Source organism: Neoarius graeffei, chromosome 27 (genome assembly GCF_027579695.1).
Source record: "Neoarius graeffei isolate fNeoGra1 chromosome 27, fNeoGra1.pri, whole genome shotgun sequence".
NCBI lineage: Eukaryota > Metazoa > Chordata > Actinopteri > Siluriformes > Ariidae > Neoarius > Neoarius graeffei.
This window is the reverse complement of record NC_083595.1, coordinates 55,646,807-55,669,532: the sequence shown is the minus strand read 5'-3', so window position 1 is coordinate 55,669,532 and position 22,726 is coordinate 55,646,807. Positions and strand designations below refer to the sequence as shown.

Genomic DNA, 22,726 nt, shown 5'->3' with positions numbered 1-22,726 from the left:
TAGTTTGTTCTGAAATCGATAAAATAAATCCCAACCCCACCTTCCCTTTGAATAGTTTTAGACCAAACTTTGGAGCATCTTTAGTGCCTTTAGGATCAGCATTTTATTTCATCATCTGTAATTCTTCCTCACTCACAGTGACGAAGTGATTGGACGCCATTTTGCCGAGTCGCTCGAGGCGATTGGTTGAGAAATTTGGACTATTTCTCAATAATCAGCACACACGATTTCCTATCATCACCTCTGTATTTATACTAAAATTGAATTAATGATGCTGTACTGATCACTTTGCGTTCGTTCGTACACCATTTACGTTCCGTTGTGCCGTATCTGAAAGATGGAGACTCACATTTAGATCAAGGCTTCAGAAAAACACACAATGAGAGGACACGGTGCCATGTTACTGTTCACTCATAAACACAGCCAGTGGGAGTGACACACAAACACACGTGAGCGCTCAGAGGACAGAGGGATGTGACCAGACACCCATCTGTCACTACAAACATTCACAGTGAGTGAATCAACTCAGTTACAGTTCAGATTTTTGGTGCAAAAAAAAGAAAATAAAGCAGTGGTTAGTTACAGAAATCCTACACACACACACACACACACAGACTAAACATTGTTTGAAAGGCTTCTGATTATAACATAAAAACAACCTTTTGGTGCTTTAAAATATTTTTGGTTCCTCAGTGTGTTCCTCATGCAGGGTTCTGTGCAGAAAGAGTTTCTAAAGGGAACAGTTTCCTCACTGTCAAAAGAAAATCGAGCCTCTTTCAAGAACGAGAATAATTAACATCCAGAGAAGCCTCCAGCATATGGCTTTATAAAAGGCACTGCACACAGAAGGTTAAAGGTCATCAGGTCACAGTCACCCAAAAGGTCACCCTGAAGTAAAGGCTTCAATGCTTTGGTCACTGCAGGACAAACACCTCATTATTATTATTATTATTATTATGGCGGCACGGTGGTGTAGTGGTTAGCGCTGTCGCCTCACAGCAAGAAGGTCCGGGTTCGAGCCCCGGGGCCAGCGAGGGCCTTTCTGTGTGGAGTTTGCATGTTCTCCCTGTGTCCGCGTGGGTTTCCTCCGGGTGCTCCGGTTTCCCCCACAGTCCAAAGACATGCAGGTTAGGTTAACTGGTGACTCTAAATTGAGCGTAGGTGTGAATGTGAGTGTGAATGGTTGTCTGTGTCTATGTGTCAGCCCTGTGATGACCTGGCGACTTGTCCAGGGTGAACCCCGCCTTTCGCCCGTAGTCAGCTGGGATAGGCTCCAGCTCGCCTGCGACCCTGTAGAAGGATAAAGCGGCTAGAGATAATGAATGAATGAATTATTATTATTGACTTCCCCTCGAGTGTGTGACTGAAGTGTGCACTTGTAGCACAGAGGGAGTGTGTGCGGTGTGTATTAGAACACGGTGTTCAGGAGGAACGCACTCGAGGGATTTACACAAATGATTAATTCACTTCAGTTTCTCTCTTTAGGACAAAAAGGGCGGGGCTATGGTGATGTCACAAAATCGGTGTAAACCTATAACAGTCCAATATGCAAATTATTGGAGGATAATTATAGTTCAGTATACTTGTTATAATGTAAAATTATTATTATGCAAACTAGTTCATGTGTCAGAGAGTTTCCTAATTTGCATATTCATACATATTCATACATTTCAGTATTTTTACTACAGAGACATGATCAGGTCGAGTTACAGGAGTGCAGCAATGCATTCTGGGTAAATTGTGCTCAAGAGGAAGTAGTGAAGAAAAGTGTACATGTACTCAGTGTGTGTGTGTGTGTGTGTCCCATTAGCAATCCTGAGCCTGAATGTAAACCTGCACAGTTTGCTTTATTCCCCTCAGGCACAGGAGCGGCTCCTCTCCCGGGTCCCTCACAGCCCAGTCCCCGCTTCAGTCCGAGTCCGAGTCGGAGTCAGCGTCTGAGAGACAGAGCCAAGAGGAAACCAAGAGATAAAACATGAGAGCAAACAACATGTCTGTAATGTACAGCGGTGCTGAAAGTTTGTGAACCCTTTAGAATTTTCTCGATTTCTGCAAAAATATGATCTAAAACATCATCAGGGTTTCACACAAGTTTTAAAAGTAGATAAAGAACCCAATTAAACAAATGAGAGAAATATTACATTCGGTCATTTATTTATTGATGAAAATAATCCACTATTACGGATCATTGAGTAGCAAAAGTATGTGAACCCCTAGGTTTAGCAGCTAATTTGAGGTGAAGTTCAGTCAGATGTTTTCAGTCAGTGGTGGACAATCAGGTGTGAGTGGGCAGCCCGTTTTATTTAAAGAACAGGGATCTATCAAAGTCTGATCTTCACACCAGATGTTTGTGGAAGTGTATAATGGCACGAACAAAGGAGATTCCTGAGGACCTCAGAAAAAGAGTAGTTGAAGGCCATCAGGCTGGAAAAGGTTACAGAACAGTGACGTGCGGTGAGGTTTGTGGCTAGTGAGGCACTGACTTTTTCAAAATCAGATTTTCAAATATGGACCAAAATATTTGCCAAATACCGATTAGTTTCATATCTCATAGCAGCATTCTTTACATAAGGTACATTTGAAGGTACGTATTTGGTGAAGGAAGAATGAAAAATGAATGGCGGTTCAGTAGCCTACCTCCAAAAAACACCACGGCGGACCATACAGGCCACACAGCGGGTACCATACACAGAACAAACCACACAGCACCACGGCGGATGCCACAGACAGACACAATTCCCACGATTCGAAGAGCTTGTACTCTCATCATCACCGCGAAATGCCAATTCCTGTTTGGCTAAGAAGCAGGTTGCATGAATGAGATATTTTAAAATCTCTCGGTTTTCCTTCACCTTAGCGTTGTGCGTGCTAATGTTTAGCCGGTGCCGTTCATTCAAAGCCACATCTATTCGAGAAGTCCCAAAAGTTTTTAAAGCAGTTTGGCTTTGAATGTGAGTAGCTGAGCATTCATGTTTCAGGAGGCTTCTTGGTAGGTTTTTTTAAGTCACAAAATCCCATGTTAGTCCAGACATTGTCACTGGTTGAGAACAAGAGACAGGGATAACAGAAAAGGCGGTTTCTTGTAGCACAGCCACACAGCCAATCTTTGAAACGATCGGGTTATCTTCTGCCCAGTCCTTTGAAGTAATTCCTTTAGCTCCAGCTGTCCATTCTTTATCACGTCCCGTTTTCCTTGAAGTCCACTTTGAGAAACCTTTCAGTTGAGCTATTACATCCTCCATTGTTGCAGTCAATCGAAACAAGCCAACAACAGTCCAAATTAAACTTTACGTGAAGTCTAGCTCACGTACGCCCTCTGCACTGCGGCAGAGCTACTGCCTGCCTCACCTCATGTCTTTTCAGTGCGGCTTTATGTCAAATTGTTAACACTAAACAAGTGATACACATACGTAGAAAACTTACATGTTATAAGGAAAGTGAGGACATATTATACACGTCTACAATGTATAAAAAACATTTTAATACAGCATTACATTGGTAGCATACACAGAGTAAGCAAAAGGCACGCGCTCAACCCAGTTAACAAGGGATTGTGCAATCTGACGTGAGGCACGGCTTGGTGCTGCCTCACGTCGCTGCATATTCGCTGCAACTGAATAGGAAATAGGCAAATATTTTGATCGCAAAAATGATTGAAATTATTTGAATCATACAGAAATGGCATATATAGCACAGATGATTGGACAAATCTTTATTGTTATCATTATTTACATTCATTACATCTCATGATGGCTGGATGATGACCGGTGAGGCCCTGCCTCACCTGCCGCCCCTGACCGCACGTCACTGTTACAGAACCATCTCTAAAGAGTTTGGACTCCACCAATCCACAGTCAGATAGATGGAGGAAGCTCAGGATTGCTGTTACCCTCCTCAGGACTGGAACAACAAACATCACTCCAAGAACAAGGCATGCGATAGGCCATGAGGTCACAGAGGAACCCAGAGGAACTTCTAAACAACTAAAGCCCTCTCTCGCATTGGCCAATATTCATGTTCATGAGTCCACCATGAGGAGAACACTGAACACCAACGATGGTGTGCATAGCAGGGTTGCAAGGAGAAAGATTCTGCTCTCCAAAAAGAGCATTACTGCCTGACTACAGTTTGCTAAAGATCACATGGACAAACCAGAAGGCTACCGGAAAATTCTATGGACTGATGAGACCAAAATAGAACTTTTTGTTTTAAATGAAAAGTGTTATGTTTGGAGAAAGAAAACACAGCATTCCAGCATCAGAACCTTCTCCCCTCTGTGAAACATGGTGGTGGTGGTATCAAGGCTCACATACTTTTGTCACTCACAGATCTGTAATATTAGATCATTTTCCTCAATAAATAAATAACTCAGAGTAATTTTTTCTCTTTTGTTTAATTGGTTGCTGTTTATCTCCTTTTAGGACTTGTGTGAAAATCTTACCCTGCCCCCACTCACAGTGAAAACCATACGTTTTCCGTTATTGTGCTGTAATGGTGTCATGTGGGAATGGGAGCAAAACAGCAAAGTCAAGACCTTAATCTCCTCCCATCAACCTCGTAACATTTATGGATATCTTTGTTACAGCTCCCGCGGGAATCGGAACCATCGGATTGACGCGTTGTGACGGTGGTGATGTTGCGGACGGTGACGTAAATGATGATGAAGTGATATCGCCATGTCACTCCTCATACTCAAAACAACATCAGCAGATACAGTGGGAGCGGCGTGTCCTCAGGGAACGTTCTGAGGTCGAACACAGAGAGCCAAACTGTTGAGAGGTGTGAACTGTATATAAAGTTTGTTTTTCGTGTACAGACGTGTGATAAAGTTTCATTTATAAACTACACACAGTGTAATATCAACAAGAGTAACTCATAATAAAATACAACAGTACTGTAATGAAGGTTATGTAAATGTTCTCTCTCGGGGGCGTCGTGGCTCAGGCGCCATACCATAAATCCGGGGACCCGGGTTCGATTCCGACCCGAGGTCATTTCCTGATCCCTCCCCGTCTCTCTCTCCCGCTCATTTCCTGTCCTGTCTCTATACTGTCCTATCCAATAAAGGTGAAAAAAGCCCAAAAAAATATCTAAAAAATTGTTCTCTCTCTCTCTCGGGATTCTGACATTTCCACTTGATGTATTTATCGGGGTTGAGGCTCAGAGACGGATGTAAGAACAGAAATCACAGGAGAGTCAAAGCAACGAAAAACGCCGGGCATGAAATCACAACAGCAGAAGTGTGTAACATAACGAGCATCGGCACGGGAAATAAAAATAAACTCAAGACAAACTAACAGACGCCAGAGTTTAAATCAGGTGAGTAAAAAGTGAAAGCAGGTGTGCGTCATGGTGCATTGCATTCTGGGTGTGTAGTTTGAGGGGTTGTGTTTGTCTGAGTCAGAGGATACGGCGTCCCGCTGGATCAGCAGAAATGATATAAATAGCCTTTTCCTGAAAAAAACAAACAAGTGTTGAACTTTGTGAAACAGGAAGAGACTCGGAGATGTAATGCAGCTCGACTTGTGCTGTGGTGAAAAGTCAAGTCAAGTTTATTTGTACAGCGCTTTTAACAATAAACAGTGTCGCAAAGCAGCTTTACAGAATTTGAACGACTTAAAACATGAGCTAATTTTATCCCTAATCTATCCCCAATGATGAAGCCTGTGGCGACGGTGGCAAGGAAAAACTCCCTCAGACAACATGAGGAAGAAACCTCGAGAGGAACCAGACTCAAAAGGGAACCCATCCTCATTTGGGCAACAACAGACAGCATGACTATAACATTAACAGTTTTAACATGAAGTCAGTTTCGTTGATGCTATAAACCCCCACCGACGGAAACCCGAGCGCAAAACCGTTCACAACAACCGCAGTCCCAAAGTCAGCAAGTCAACTCGCGAATGTCGGATTCACCACTTCGTGAATTATACTGTACGTCATATCCGGTCTCACGTGCTTCATGCTCTGTAGGATTCTGTTAAATACAGTCAGGTGGGAAAACATGATATCCGAGACTGTTCTGTTTTTATCTCAAACTTTAATGGATTTTGTATGTGAAAGCAGATTCTCGTGATGTTTTCGATCATATTTATGCAGAAATCTAGAAAATTCTAAAGGGTTCACAAACTTTCAAGCACCACTATAACAGACAAGCTAGAGATGGAGGAGTAAAAGAGAACTTTAATCACCGTGTTTGTTCTGAGGTTCCTCGTGAGAGCCACCACCCTTCAGGAAGTCAGCGAGCTCATTAAAGATGAAGTAAAAATCCAACGCAAACACGATGGTGGCGATAAACCCGAACACCTGCACCAAGCACAGCTCACGTTACAGACATCGACACTTTCCCCTGAATACACAGAAATGATCACGACCTCTCCTGGAGTGTGCACTACTGAGTCATGATCACGACCTCTCCTGGAGTGTGCACTACTGAGTCATGATCACGACCTCTCCTGGAGTGTGCACTACTGAGTCATGATCACGACCTCTCCTGGAGTGTGCACTACTGAGTCATGATCACTCTCACTGAGTCGTTTAGATTTTTATGATCAACTCTTTTCATGATTCTTTAATGGAGGGAACACTGGAATCTGGAACACAGCCCAGAAACTTCAGTCACAGGAAACACTAATGTAAAGATGTGCTGCGTGTGTGTGTGTGTGTGTGTGTGTGTGTGTGTGTGTGTGTGTGTGTGTGTGTGTGTGTGTGTGTGTGATTCTCACTCCTGCAGCTTTAGATGATCCGTCTGGATATTTCGACACGGCCATGATGGAGATGATGAAGAAAACGATGGAGGCGGTGATGCAGCGCAAAAAATCCTGGAAGAGAGACAAAAAAAAAATTTGCAATTACTTTAATTATTTATTATGATTTTAAAAATAATTGTAATAATTTTTATATTATGTTGTATAATTATTGATATCACAGTGTCTGCTGTACTTAAACGATTTAATTTTTTATCTCCCAATCACTTCGTCCCTGTCAGGAGCACAGGGACACAACAGTGGGGACTTTTATAATTCAGTATCATTTTAATTATAAAAACAATTTCTGATAATAACAGTCCATCATAATTATTAATCATAATATAAAAATTTGTAAATGTCCTTTTAAAATATTTTACCTGTATTATATTAAGGTTTTAATGTTGTATTAAATTAAAGTTAAATGTTTTAATTTTAAAACAAAATTAACAATTTTTTATAATTTTTCTAAAATTTTTGAGATAAATACAATTTTTTAAATTACAGAACCATATTGCTGCCACACCAGAAAAAGAAAAACGGATCAGTATCACGTCATAATGTGAAGCGTTTATTGTTATAAACATATTTTCATGTTGTTGCGACACACAAACTGATGACATTAAACTGTTCGAGTTCTAATATTCTGTTTCTGTTGTTATAAAGTGAGAAGTTTGTTTGTCAATCATGTGAAAATATCACAATAACTTCTCACATTAGAACGTGATCCTGATCCATTTTTCTTTTTTTCTGGTGTGCAGCAAAACGCTTCCCGAACATCTTACTGTTAATTATCAATTAAATGATTAATGATTCCTGATTTATAAACACTGATAACAGCGGATCAAAATCACAGCAGCTCCAAGTGGAATAATATTTAATACCTGGAAATATATAATAATTCATAGATTTTATTTGTTTTATTGTTTATAACAAAAAAAAATACTTTACAAAAGGAATAAAATGAGTTTTAATGTTGTGGAATGTGATGAAGGTAAAATAATTGAATGAATAATGATATTATTATTATTATTATTATTATTATAAAAAGAACAACATTTGCTTTTAATGTTTATTAAATAATTAAGTGGCATTTAATCATGCAAGGTTTACTTGGTATATATATATATATAATGTTAATGATTATCTCTATAACTGGTGTTTATCAGTATTATGTAATATTAGAATAAAATAGATGGTGTGTTGATTTTAGTGTGTGTGTGTGTCACCATCAGGGGCCAGTGGAAGCCTGTAAATCTTTGATGAAATTTGACGGCGTGAGCGAAGAGGATGAGCAGAGCGGAGATGAAGGCGAGGAGCGGCGCCGTGACGAACGCTGCTGCTGTCGAAGCACAAAAACACACAAAACTGATGAAGGATGAAATCTGGAGGGAAAAAAAAACACAAAAGCATGTGAAATATTTTTAACTCTGAGCTGAACTTCACTGGATTTACATCAGATTCCTGATTCTGTGGAGAAGAACATCATCATGCTACATCCTAAACACACTCTCTCTCTCTCTCTCTCTCTCTCTCTCTCTCTCTCTCTCAATGCTTGCACTTCTTCTTTGTCATCCACATGCTTTTATTTTGGATCTACTGTCCCCGCCCCTGTCCTGTTGCTGGTTTGTTACCTGACTGTGTTCACCTGTTCTGTGTTTAGTCTGTGATGAGTTTGCGTCCTGTCTTGCCCTCATTGTGAAGTCTTGTTGATGGTCTTTGTGCATTTCTGGTCTTTGTGTTTCTAGTTTCTGGTCTATGTTCTGGTCCTCGGAGGTGTTTATGATTACAGATTATTGTGGTTTATTTCTGCCGGCCTCTTCTCCTCGTCCGTTTTCACTTCTCACGGCGATTCCTGGATTCGTCTTCATAAAGAATACGCTTTTAGGACCTGCATCTAACCTGAAGATTCATGTCCAGGTCATTCGCCGCTCTCTGGATCTCAGACACGGACTCAGCGGTAGTGAAAGTGTGTAAAGATAAAACATTACATTAAAGTGCTGATGACACGTTTTTGACATCTTTGGTGATGTTTTATAACATAAAAAGTAATTCCCGATGATCCATATATTAATTCACAAAGGCGCCTATTTTACAAGTGTAGGTATCATGCCGCCATTCTGTGTCTAAGAACTACAACTCCCAGTCCTCTTCCGCGTGACCTACATCACGCGTGGGCGGGATCATCTACGTCAGTCCGCCATGCGCGCATAAGTCCAGGCGGAAGCTCCGCTCTTTGTCTCTCGCGTCCGGATTCCAAGGAATCTAGATGCATAAAGAGATGCTCTCAAACCCGAAAACACCTCTTTCTTGCAAGATCCATCATTCAGCGCGATTTCTTACCCTTGGCCAAGGTAAACTCTAGAGTCGCGCGAGATTTAAACTCAGCCTGAGTTACAACCGGTTTATTCGTATTAGAAGTGGCGTCACTACTGCCGCTCAAACGCAGTTTTAATTTATAATTAGGAGCGACCAGATTCCTCCTGATTAAAGCGCTGTACATATTATTCTGATCAGAGACTTTTCCTCACGAACGCTGAAGTTCGGACCAAGAATCCTCTGCCTTCACGGAAACGACCCAAGTGATCCGCTGGACCAGAAAGCTCTCCGCGCTTTCTACACGAGCGGTTCACGTGCTTCATGAACAGCGAAGCTCTGCAATGGCGAACATCTTCTCAGAACTTTGCTAGAGGGAAGATATTGAGTAAAATATATTTGGGCATAATAATTAAGCTAGTTTTAGGAAGTTGCTTTATTGAAAGTGTGAATTTGAACCCAGGTTTATTCATTACACTATTAGACACGCAGCGTGTCGAATTGAATTGTTCTGTTTGTTTAATCTCATTTGTTTTAATAGGCTGTGCATGCCTCTCTCTTTCTCTTATTCTTTTTACTAATATCCTCAATCTCCTAAACACACATTTTGACCTTATTAAGATTTCAGTGAGTTTGGTAATGTTATGAGTGTGGAATCCTTTTGTTACTTAGAAACACGTGCTCAACAGGCCTGACCAGGCCTGATACACTTTAGATAGCTTCCCTTTTGTCTTAGCTTAGCAACACGAAGCTAATCTGGGCCTACCTCATGCTCAAACACATTTTGGTTAGCTATACAGAACTAGCCTTTTGTCTAAACACATGGTCAAGCCCCTCCTCCACACTCAACATACCAAAACATCAGATAAGAACATTCCAAATTTTATAGCTCCCTCATACACACACACCTTGGCTCAGGCCTATGGGCCTAACACACACACACACACACACATATATATATATATATATATATATATATATATATATATATATATATATATATATATATATACACACCTCACTGCTTGTATATATTGATTATTATTTTTATCTTTGTATAATAAATTCATTTATTATCAAAGCTGTGTGTATTCATCTTGGTGTGAGCAATATCTGAAGTCCCCAATCACAAAGAATTCAAAAAGGTGCAGATTTATGTAATATAGTAAGTGATCAATAATAATTTGGAAATATACCATAATCTAGCTGTTTGGTAATTTATCCAGGATTAATGGTATGATTCACTGAACGATTCACTGAATGATTCACTTCAAATGAGACTGATTCTATGGTATGATTCAATTCAAATGAGTCAAAGTAAATGATTCAATGGGATTGATTCATTTTAATTATTAACCTTCAAATTTAATGAGACTGATTAAATGAGATTGATCACTTAATTTCAATAATTAACTGATTGCACCTACACAAGTTATGATAAAAAACGCGGCTATTTGGGCAAATTTGATGGGGCTGCAGCACCCAGGAGACGAAAGAGGAGGAGGAGCTATATGACGTCAGCGAAAGAACCTTCCTCCTAACTTACCAGTTTGTTGTTGATGCGACAGGTGTTCAGTTTATCATTATTAGTATTATTATTATACATTATTATATATATATATAGTTATTAAGCCTTCGCATTGTGTTGCCGGCTTTTGCTCCAAAACCCACAAGGATGGGGTAAGTTTATTCAAGTTTCCCAGAGATCCCGAGCTGCATGCGAAGTGGGTGAAGCAAGTCAGGCGCAATCGTGACAAGTGGGAGCCCTCACCAACATCCGTCCTGTGCTCTGAACACTTCGATTTGGATTGTTTTGACACCCTTCCCAGCTTAAAAGAATCTCTTGGGTGTTCAGTTCATCACAAACGTGTGTTACTACCATCAGCAGTGCCTACACAGTGTTACCAGATTGGGAGGTTTCCCGCCCAGTTGAGCGGTTTCAAGTGCATTTTGGTGGGTTTTGAACATATTTTGGGCTGGAAAATGTCAGCAGTATCTGTTGCCAGATACTGCTGAAGTTTTCCAGCCCAAAATATGTTCAAAACCCACCAAAATGCACTTGAAACTGCCCAACTGGGCGGGATTCCTCCCAATCTGGCAACACTGCCAGTATTCTGGAGGGGGTCTACTAGTAGCTATGCCGGGTCCAAAGACAGTCCTCCTGTCAGAACATGTGTTGTGAAACGACATAAGATAAAGGTACGTAGAGCTGTAGATTCTACATGATAATCATAAATGTAATCATAAAGTCAGCGTGATATCAGTCATGTATTTGCTTGTGAAAGCTTGTGGCTTTCATGTAACTGCCGCCTAGCAACGAGAGGCAAAGGGTAAAGAGGGTAGGCTATCATAGATTCTATTCGGAAAAGATCAACACAATTCTAGACTCACAGAAGAGGAAGAGCTAGCACTAGAGAGTTCACCGGTGTTTTCATGCGCCATTTCCACTGAGTAGAACCAGAGTAGAACCATAGGATGTCTATGAGTAGAACAGCCAGTGAACCGCAGCGTGTTCTCCCACTGACATCACAACATGGCCGCGAGCCACGGGCCCAGTTTTCTTGTGCTGTGCAATTAAAAGTCTGATATTTGCGTAACAACAGCTTCTTTTCACGTAATTATAACAGAAATCTAACATGTTTGCCATGTTGTATAGTTTATTTAAGAAATTGCATAGAGTCATGTTTGTGTCATCAGCCCTTTAAAATACATACAGATTTTTGCTTGAAATGTTTTTAATCCAGACAGTAGGGGGCGCACAGGAGCAGCAGCGGCACCCCCCCCCCCCATCATCAATCACAGCCTTTCCATCCTGATTACTGACTGAAACATCTGAAGATCAGACATTTCTACAAATTTAAATGAATGAGAGACGTTCCATTTCATACGAATGAATTAACAGGAGACATGAACTCACTTTACAAGCTGTAACACACAACACACACGAATCAATCGCGTCGAGCCCACGGCCCGTGTGTTTGTTGTCCTTTGCTCGTCTCACACTGTTGTGTGTTTGCACTTTATCTCGTCTTCTGTACTGTTATGTGAAGAAACAACATCTCATTCCAGTGTGTATAAGCTCGATAGAGGAATAACAATAAAACTCTACGTGACCCTACAAACACCAACTCCGCCCCCAATCCCATCCCCGGTCCCGCCCCGACTTTAACCTTAATAACACTTCATATAAATATTACAGCTTTTCCACTATGAGGCAAAACTACACTAATCCAGAACTCTAAGGAAATAAAATGTGACTGTTTTGGGTTTCTGTAATTAACAAATAAACATGTTTCCTTTACAGTCCACCAGAAAGTTGATTATTTTCCTCTAACAGCACGTCCCTGAGTGTTTTATTCCTCTCGTACCACAGCAACTTGCCACTGCTTACCATTTTTATTTATTATATTTGTTTATTTACATTTTATATCAGTGAAATGAGTTGCCAATGACATTATAGCAGCGATAAACACTCGATCCCTCACCAGCCTCTCTTTATCTCTCTCAAAGTTAATTTAGAAAATTAATCAACGCCTTCCGACCAATCACAATCCAGAACTCAGTAAAAAACACACTCTGTCCCTAAAGTGCAGTTTGTGTCGAGTTCTTGTTGTTTATTTTTAAAGTTCTGTCTAGAAGATGATGAAGTTGTTGTGATGAGTCTCTTCCTAACAGGGTTCAGTGTGATGAGTCAGAAGAATAATGGAGCGAAGGGGAACATTTCCTGTTCCACAGAGTGCAGATAAACACAGAGCTGCTCAGATTTCTGTGAAGTGAAATGTTCGAGTCGGTGAGCTCTGAGGATCAGGATTATTTCCCTGGATGTCGCTTCAGCGTGTGTTTTTTCTACATGGAGGAAGAATATGGAATTTTTTGAAATGCATACAGTGGAACATTCCTTCATGAGCTGGATGAGGAAAGTGTGTCTGTGTTTGAGCCACATTACAAACAGATGTGCCACTTTATTTATTTATTTATTTATTTGTTTGTTTGTTCAGTGTGCAGTCACAGAAACTTTTCCAGTGAGATCACACTCTTACACAAAAATGCTGATCACACATGAAGGTGACGCTCAGCAAGTTCTCTCCTGAAGTCACAGGAATTCAACTAAACACACACACACACACACACTAAAATCATGCACAAACTTTCATCTGGAGTTTCGGGTTTCTGAGATTTATGCTCAAATGCATGAAAGAACAAAGTGAATAAAAACAAATGCATTTAAATAAATAAATAACTCTCACCACTTCTGCCAGTAAAAGTTGTCCTTTTCTGCATCCGATCAGTTCTTTAGTCATGAGGAGAGAAAACACTGCAGCTGCGCGGGACTCGGTCCCGGCCGGAGACTCCATGTCCCCCATTCTCACCACCTCAACCTCAAATACCTCAACAACCGCTGCGAACTTTCTCCAGCAGTGCAGAGGGACGCTGCACGGAAACGGAAATGAGCAGAGAGAGAGAGAGAGAGAGAGAGAGAGAGAGAACGGCGCATCTGGAAAAGCGGCGCAGCTGCACGAGCTCCGTTCGGTACTGAATCGATTCGTCAAATTGAATCGACTCAGATTCATCAACTCAACAAAAGGAATCTTTAAATTCATCAGAAATCTTTTATTGAGAGTTTATTCAGCAGTCAGCTCAGTGAACCACAACAACACTGTTAATGCTCAAACATTTATATTATATTATATTATATTATATTATATTATATTATATTATATTATATTATATTATATTATATTATATTATATTACAGAGGGCAGGACATTTCCCACAAGACAAATAGGACTAACATTTTTTTAAAACACTCCATAACACACAAACAGTATATTTCAGCGTTTCTCAACCTTTTCTCAGTCCCCGCACCTGCAGGAGTCCCGGGTGCGAATCTCCAGCAGCCCCGAATAAACACACGCTGAGCGCGCGCTGACCCCGCCACTGACCTTATGACATGGGAAAGGGGGCGGGACACAAATTTTGGTGACGCATGAGGCGGCGATGATCTGCATTAGTGTAACTATCGTTTTCTGGAATTTTAATTCATTTTATTTATTTCAATGTTAGAATATATAATTTTTTGACGGCACCCCGGTTGAGAAAGGCTGCTCTACATTAATCGAGGGTGGGTAGTTGATACACTCACTGTGTGTGTGTGTGTGTGTGTGTGTGTGTGTGTGTGTGTGTGTGTGTGTGTGTGTGTGTGTGTGAAACAGAAGGACAGCATTTCTCTGTAACGCTGTTCATGTGGTTTTCAGTTCATCGTCTGGTTGAAGGTGATTTTACTGAAGATGTAATAACCATCAGCACACCACAACACTACAGCTACAAACCCCACGACCTACAAACACACACACACAATTCATTCAGCCAGTTTCACACACTTTCAGTATCTGATCTTATTAATGAAATAATTCCATTATAACTGAATAAAGTTCAAAAGGAAACGTTTTAGTGAGTAAATAAACTAAAGGAGTGAAAAGTACTTCAGGAATTGGAGTTTATTATTTAAAATAGCATTTTAAAGAGTTTGTATTTTCCCTGAATGGAATGAAAATTAATTTTACTTCTTTCATTCTTTTCCATTTCCCGAATACACTGACACATTGATTTATACAGATGTTCCAGATGTTACTGATGATAAATCTTATCTGCAAATTAATATGTGCATCTTTAATTTATCATACAATTATAATTACAACATCGAATCAAATCTACAGCCAGATCCTGAACTATAAACTTCACAGAGGTGCAGATTATCAGTTTTGAAAAATTCACAAGAATTCCATCAAACAAAACATGTGGAGTTTCATCACTTTCATACTGGATTAACTACAGAAGTAACTCCACCCACAATCACGCCCATCCCTAACCCCGCCCCAAACCATCACATCACTCTAACCCTTACCCCTCCTACAGCCACTCCCACAACTCCACCCTTAACCTTTATAACTTTTCATATATATTAATTTGTGTAAATTATTACCAAATTTCAAGTGTGAGAAAATATTATTTTAAAAAATCCTGATTTCGAATTTCAGTTAAATATTCAATTTTAAGGGTGGCACGGTGGTGTAGTGGTTCTCGCTGTCACCTCACAGCAAGAAGGTCCGGGTTCGAGCCCCGTGGCCGGCGAGGGCCTTTCTGTGTGGAGTTTGCATGTTCTCCCCGTGTCCGCGTGGGTTTCCTCCGGGTGCTCCGGTTTCCCCCACAGTCCAAAGACATGCAGGTTAGGTTAACTGGTGACTCTAAATTGAGCATAGGTGTGAATGTGAGTGTGAATGGTTGTCTGTGTCTATGTGTCAGCCCTGTGATGACCTGGCGACTTGTCCAGGGTGAACCCCGCCTTTCGCCCGTAGTCAGCTGGGATAGGCTCCAGCTCGCCTGCGACCCTGTAGAACAGGATAAAGCGGCTACAGATAATGAGATGAGATATTCAATTTTAATTGTGATATACTTTTATAAATGTTGATTTTGAAACCATTTAACTTTTACTCAGGTATCATTTTGAGGAGATTTTTCCATTTTAATTGAGTCAGATTTTTACAAAAAAAAACCCAACCCCTCAGCAAACTGTCACTTCCACAATTTTGTACTTTTTTCACCCATAAATATGAACAAATTATTATTATTATTATTATTATTATTATTATATCTGTACAAGACAAATGATGTAAATATTTCAGGTTTTGATCCACAGCGTATCATCAGAGCTGCAGTGTGATAAACTCAGATACTCACTCCTCCCACTAAAATGCCCTTGGTAGTGAAAGTGGACACGGCCACCAGGCTGATAATGCAGAAGAAGAGCGCAGCGAAGAAGGAGTTAAAGACGTCCTGTGAACAAAATAAATAAATCTTTATTATTCTGACTGATTAAAAACTGAAATGCGTAATCTACTGTATATTTGTGGTTGAGTTAAGAAACACAGGCTTCGTCCCAAACCCTCAGATTTATATTAGTGTTCTTACTGGAACCCCAGCAACATTATCAGCATCACAGTTCTGTCCTGAACACCAAAACACACAGACTGTGTGATCTAGTGTTTATCATGAACCCTAATCAGAACCCTGCTGGTGTTTGGGACGCAGCCGTGACGTGGTGCTCACGATCAGAGGCCAGAAGAAGATGCTGAGGGATTTGTGGAGTTTCAGCAGGTAGAGGAGCAGCAGAGCGAGCGTGATGATGAACTCCATACACGCGGCTGAGATGTAGGGCGGCTGCGACGCCACTGTGAAACACACAAACGCCACAAACAGCACCACCTGAGGAGGAAGCGATGGAGAGATAAACATACACCCCTGTTTTCCTGTGAACACTCAACACACTCCATCGATTACTACAGCTCACACACCGCTTTCATTTCAACACTGATTTATTCTCTAGAACAGCAGCTCTGACAGCAGTGCAGCTGAAAATAACAGCTTTATTTATAATTAATGAGCTCGTTCTGTCTAATATGTTATCGTTTCCATAGTAACAGATTCATTCACAGGGACTTGAAATGAGTCTCCAGTGTGAGCGCTGTGTAACAGTCAGAGGTGAAGCTAGAACTAAGTTTTCTGACGTCTTCAAGACAAAGGAGTTTACGCTTCTTTCCAGTTTCTCAGGAACAGGATGGAACAAGCGGTGTAAAATATTTGTCTTACAAACTTCATGAGAGAGAAAAGTGAGAGGCTGGAGAGGGAACGGCTGTTTATAGCTGCAATAACATCAGTGAGAACACAGCCTAATTATTAATAGAAAAATGAATGAGGCAGAAATAAAAATCTGTAACTGTTGGTAAATTGCTGAGGCGTAAGAGGAATAAAACACCTGCTGTTAGAGGAAAATAACCAGTTTTAAGTTGTACATTTACTCTCATTTCTCTCAGAAACAGATGATTTGTTTTTGCTCTCTTTCTTAACACATTACTGAACTTCATGAAGTCTGATTCATCTCCTCCTGCACCCACAATGGAAACAAACACATTTTATCGTCTGATACCAAAGACATGATGTGCAGTTTGTAAAATAAAGTCGTGTTTTTACCAGTTCTGCAATTTTCAGTAAACCTCGTTTGGACTTGAGGAAGGACACATCCAACTCCATGAAGTGGACTGTGACGCTCTCATTCTGCTTCTCCGCCATTTCTCCTCTCTCTCTCTCTCTCTCTCTCTCTCTCCCACACACACACACACACACACACACACACACACACACACACAGTCACTTCCTATAATAAAGTTCAACAGGAAACAGCTTCAGTGTGAAATTTTGCTGCAGTTTTGACAGTATGAAGAAATAACTTCTCTGCAATATCCACCCACACCCACACACACACACACACACACACACACACACACACATTTCATTGTGACCATTTGTGAGGAAGTTTGCTCTTTATGAAGAAATAAAATTTTGCACAAACTAAAAACATTGTGACGTGAATTAAACCTGTAAAAATGATTGAATGTGTGAACTGATTTACATTTCTAACACAATTCCGCTTCTGTAATACAGTTTCATCAACTACAACCCTGATTCCAAAAAAGTTGGGACAAAGTACAAATTGTGAATAAAAACGGAATGCAATGATGTGGAAGTTTCAAAATTCCATATTTTATTCAGAATAGAACATAGATGACATATCAAATGTTTAAACTGAGAAAATGTATCATTTAAAGAGAAAAATTAGGTGATTTTAAATTTCATGACAACAACACATCTCAAAAAAGTTGGGACAAGGCCATGTTTCCCACTGTGAGACATCCCCTTTTCTCTTTACAACAGTCTGTAAACGTCTGGGGACTGAGGAGACAAGTTGCTCAAGTTTAGGGAGAGGAATGTTAACCCATTCTTGTCTAATGTAGGATTCTAGTTGCTCAACTGTCTTAGGTCTTTTTTGTCGTATCTTCCGTTTTATGATGCGCCAAATGTTTTCTATGGGTGAAAGATCTGGACTGCAGGCTGGTCAGTTCAGTACCCGGACCCTTCTTCTACGCAGCCATGATGCTGTAATTGATGCAGTATGTGGTTTGGCATTGTCATGTTGGAAAATGCAAGGTCTTCCCTGAAAGAGACGTCGTCTGGATGGGAGCATATGTTGCTCTAGAACCTGGATATACCTTTCAGCACTGATGGTGTCTTTCCAGATGTGTAAGCTGCCCATGCCACACGCACTAATGCAACCCCATACCATCAGAGATGCAGGCTTCTGAACTGAGCGCTGATAACAACTCGGGTCGTCCTTCTCCTCTTTAGTCCGAATGACACGGCGTCCCTGATTTCCATAAAGAACTTCAAATTTTGATTCGTCTGACCACAGAACAGTTTTCCATTTTGCCACAGTCCATTTTAAATGAGCCTTGGCCCAGAGAAGACGTCTGCGCTTCTGGATCGTGTTTAGATACGGCTTCTTCTTTGAACTATAGAGTTTTAGCTGGCAACGGCGGATGGCACGGTGAATTGTGTTCACAGATAATGTTCTCTGGAAATATTCCTGAGCCCATTTTGTGATTTCCAATACAGAAGCATGCCTGTATGTGATGCAGTGCCGTCTAAGGGCCCGAAGATCACGGGCACCCAGTATGGTTTTCCGGCCTTGACCCTTACGCACAGAGATTCTTCCAGATTCTCTGAACCTTTTGATGATATTATTCAAGATTCATTTATTGTCATTCCTTATGCACTAGAGTACACAAAAGAGTGAAATAACGTCCCCCTAAGTTGGTCAATACCACACATAAGTCACAAGTAATCTAAGCTTAAAAGAAGTTATACACAATAAATAACTATTAAAAACACAAGGACAAATAGGGTTAAAATGACAAAATGTAATGGGCAAATCCAGTGCCGTGCCAGAATAAAGTGCAGGTGTAATCAGTCCATAATAATAAATAGAACATGTACAGTATGTTTTCAGAGTGGCAATGGAAGGGGGCGTAAACCATTCACTATTGTCAATGCTTGTGGGGAAAAAACTGTTGAGCATCCTACTGGTTCTAGAGGGGAGGCTCTTATACCTTTTCCCAGACGGCAAAAGAGTAAAGAGGTGATGGGAAGGGTGATGGAGGTCTCTGATGACACTGGTGGCCCTCCGGGCACACCGCAGCTTGTAGGTCTCTAGCAAAGAGGGAAGAGGGGCATTGATGATTTTACTTCACAATCCTGCTCAACTGTTTTTTTTCCTGAGCCTTACAGCTGCCAAACCATGAAATAAGGCCGTATGACAGGACAGATTCTACTGTACCTCTGTAGAAAGTAATAAGATGGGTGGTAGAAAGGCCTGCCTTTTTCAGACGCCGGAGAGAATGGAGCCGCTGGTGGGCCTTTTTAATGATGGCGGAGGTGTTGGTTGAGAAGGTCAGGTCATCTGCCAGGTGAACACCCAGGAACCTCATCTTCTCAACTCTTTCCACAACAACACCATCAATGATCAGAGGTGTGTGGTGATGTGACGTCCTCCTGAAGTCTATCACCATCTCCCGTGTTTTACTGACATTCAAATGCAGATTATGTGAGCTGCACCATGATGTTAATTCCTCCACCTCCTTCCTATATGCAGACTCATCAACGCCTCTGACCAGGCCTACCACGGTCATGTCATCGGCAAACTTGATGATGTGGTTGGTATCTGAACGCGCAGCACAGTGATGGATGAGCAGGCTGAACAACAGGGGGCTCAAAACACAGCCTTGAGGGGAGCCTGTGCTCATATTGATGGTTTTTGAGATGTAGCTGCCCACCCTGACTCTCTGCTGTCTCTGCAAAAGGAAGTTGAGAACCCGATTACATATGCCAGAAACTAACCCCAGTGACCTCAGCTTCTCCACCAACTGTTGGGGGATGATAGTATTAAATGTAGAGCTGAAGTCAATGAAGAGTAGCCTGGCATATGAGTTTCTATCCTCAAGGTGTGACAAGGTGAGGTGTAGAGCCATAGAAATAGCATCTTCTGTTGAGCGATTAGCCCTATACGCAAACTGCAAGGGATCTAGGTCTGCTGGCAGATGGTGTTTAATGTGCTGTAGGACGAGCCGCTCAAAACATTTCATAACTAATGGTGTCAGTGCCACAGGACGGTAGTCATTTAGACAGACTGGATTTGACTTTTTAGGCACAGGGATGATGATGGCACTCTTGAGGCAGGTGGGTACAACCCCTTGGCTCAGGGAAATGTTAAAAATGTCTGTAAAGACATCTTTAAGCTGCTCAGCGCATCCCTTCACCACCCGCCCAGATATGTTATCAGGCCCTACCGCCTTATGTGGGTTAACGTGGGCGAAGACCTTTTCTACCTGGGTAGCTGTCATCTGGAGTGCTTGCTCATTGACAGTTGGTAGCTGGTAGTTCTGTAACTTACTACTATTCACCTCAAAGCATGTATAAAAATTGTTAAGTCTGTCCAGTAATGATGGATCATCATGATCAATTTGTGGGGGTGTAGAGTAGTAGTCAGTGATTGTATTAAACCCTTGCTACAAACGTCATACATCATTATTGTCCATAAAGTGACTACTGAGCCTCTGCCCATACAGCCTCTTCACCTCCCTTATGCCCCGGGACAAATTTTGTCTTGCCTGTCTATATGCAGTTTCATCCCCAGACTTCTAGGCAGCGTTTCGGGCCCACAATAGTGAGCGGATGTCACCAGTCAACCAAGGTTTTTGGTTAACACGCTGCCTGATGAGTTTCGTTTCTGTAACATCTGTACATTTATTTATATAGCCAATTACAGAGTCTGTGTATTCTTGTAAATCAACTATGTCATCCTTCGTTGCTGCCTCCCTGAATATCTCCCACTGTGTGTCTCAAAGCAGTCCTGCAGAGCAGGTATTGCCTTTGCAGGCCACACTCTGACTTCTCTTACCACAGGTTTATCCTGTTTAACCTTTGGCCTGTATGCAGGAATAAGCATGACCACGAGGTGGTCCGAGCTGCCGATGTGGGGGAGAGCCACTGCTTTGTAGCAGTTCTTAATGTTTGTGTACACATGGTCTAATGTGTTGTTCTCTCTAGTTACACAATCCACATGCTGATAGAACTTTGGTAACACACCTTTAAGACTTCTTGGTTGAAATCGCCGGCAACAGCAATGAGGGAGTCAGGATAGACTGTCTGGAGCTTACTGATGTTGTGATATAGCTCATTCATAGCTTCCTTTACATTAGCACTCGGTGCAACATAAGTTGCCAGGAGAACAACTGCTGACCACTCCCGTGGCGAGTAAAAAGGACGGCACTTCACAATCATGTACTCGATGTTCGGTGAGCAGTGCGTGGAGACCACTTTAGCGTCCTGGCACCACATATTATTTGTGTACAGCGCCAGGCCTCCTCCCCTCAGTATACCGGAAGCAGCAGTCCTGTTTGCTCGGTGGAGAGTTAGCCCTTCTAGCTGAACCGCAGCGTCGGAAATGCTGTCATTGAGCCACATCTCGGTGAATACCAAAACGCAACAGTCTTTCACGCTGCGCTGTGAAGTTCTCCAGAGTCTGATGTAATCCATCTTATTAGCGAGTGAGTACACATTAGCTAGCATGATTGTTGGAACTGCTGGCCTGTATGGATTGCCCGAGAGTCTAGCATGTACTCCCCCTCGTTTCCCCTGCTTCCTCGTCCTGTCGCACCGCTTCCGAATTCGGCTCCTCTCTAATTTATCTCCCGGTGGGGTGGTCAGTGGTATTGGGCCAGTGATGCGTTGTAATCCCATTCCACGTACTACTCCCAACCAGTGATTATCAGCAGCATAAGAATGTTTAACTCTGATATCTAATAGAAATTTACAATCATACACTATTCTAGTCATACACAAAGACACAGACGCAGACGCCGGTACTGCCCTACTGCTAGAAGAGGCCGCCGCAGACACGGGCCGCGCCGCCATCGTCATCGTCATACACATGCGTATTATGCACTGTAGATGACGATATGTTCAAACTCTTTGCAATTTTACACTGTCGAACTCCTTTCTGATATTGCTCCACTATTTGTCGGTGCAGAATTAGGGGGATTGGTGATCCTCTTCCCATCTTTACTTCTGAGAGCCGCTGCCACTCCAAGATGCTCTTTTTATACCCAGTCATGTTAATGACCTATTGCCAATTGACCTAATGAGTTGCAATTTGGTCCTCCAGCTGTTCCTTTTTTGTAACTTTAACTTTTCCAGCCTTTTATTGCCCCTGTCCCAACTTTTTTGAGATGTGTTGCTGTCATGAAATTTCAAATGAGCCAATATTTGGCATGAAATTTCAAAATGTCTCACTTTCGACATTTGATATGTTGTCTACGTTCTATTGTGAATACAATATCAGTTTTTGAGATTTGTAAATTATTGCATTCCGTTTTTATTTACAATTTGTACTTTGTCCCAACTTTTTTGGAACTGGGGTTGTAGAAATAGGAAATGAGGAAATCTGTCAGAATGTATAGCAGGCAGCTGATGAATCTGTCTTCAGATAAAACATCGCAAAATGTTTACTGTTCATGAGATTAAACCTAATTTAACACAATAATCATGCGTCTTAAATCCACACCAAAACAACATGAATCCAAAAACCTGGACTGCTATAAAAGTGCACACGCTCTGATACAAACCTTCCACAATGTCAAAAATATTCTCACAGAGAATTTTAGAGTTTTATGTTTCTGTTATTGCAGGTAAATTCTCTGAAGGAACTGGATAGG

The 22,726-nt window shown here is 41.4% G+C and overlaps 2 protein-coding genes across 2 annotated transcripts; both read right to left on the bottom strand.

Annotated features, from left to right (window-relative positions):
• Positions 1-1,622: 1,622 nt before the first annotated feature.
• cmtm3 (CKLF-like MARVEL transmembrane domain containing 3) lies at positions 1,623-13,544 on the bottom strand. Its single transcript, XM_060911126.1, has 5 exons — positions 13,310-13,544; positions 7,976-8,131; positions 6,726-6,821; positions 6,192-6,306; positions 1,623-1,937 (listed from the first exon to the last, which is right to left on the bottom strand). Exons 1-5 carry the CDS (start codon positions 13,424-13,426, stop codon positions 1,909-1,911), a joined length of 513 nt encoding a protein of 170 aa, XP_060767109.1. The 5' UTR covers positions 13,427-13,544; the 3' UTR covers positions 1,623-1,908.
• A 105-nt stretch (positions 13,545-13,649) lies between these two features.
• Positions 13,650-17,218, bottom strand: LOC132875243 (chemokine-like factor). Its single transcript, XM_060911951.1, has 4 exons — positions 17,091-17,218; positions 16,170-16,325; positions 15,801-15,896; positions 13,650-14,400 (listed from the first exon to the last, which is right to left on the bottom strand). Exons 1-4 carry the CDS (start codon positions 17,187-17,189, stop codon positions 14,314-14,316), a joined length of 438 nt encoding a protein of 145 aa, XP_060767934.1. The 5' UTR covers positions 17,190-17,218; the 3' UTR covers positions 13,650-14,313.
• Between the last annotated feature and the right edge of the window lie 5,508 nt (positions 17,219-22,726).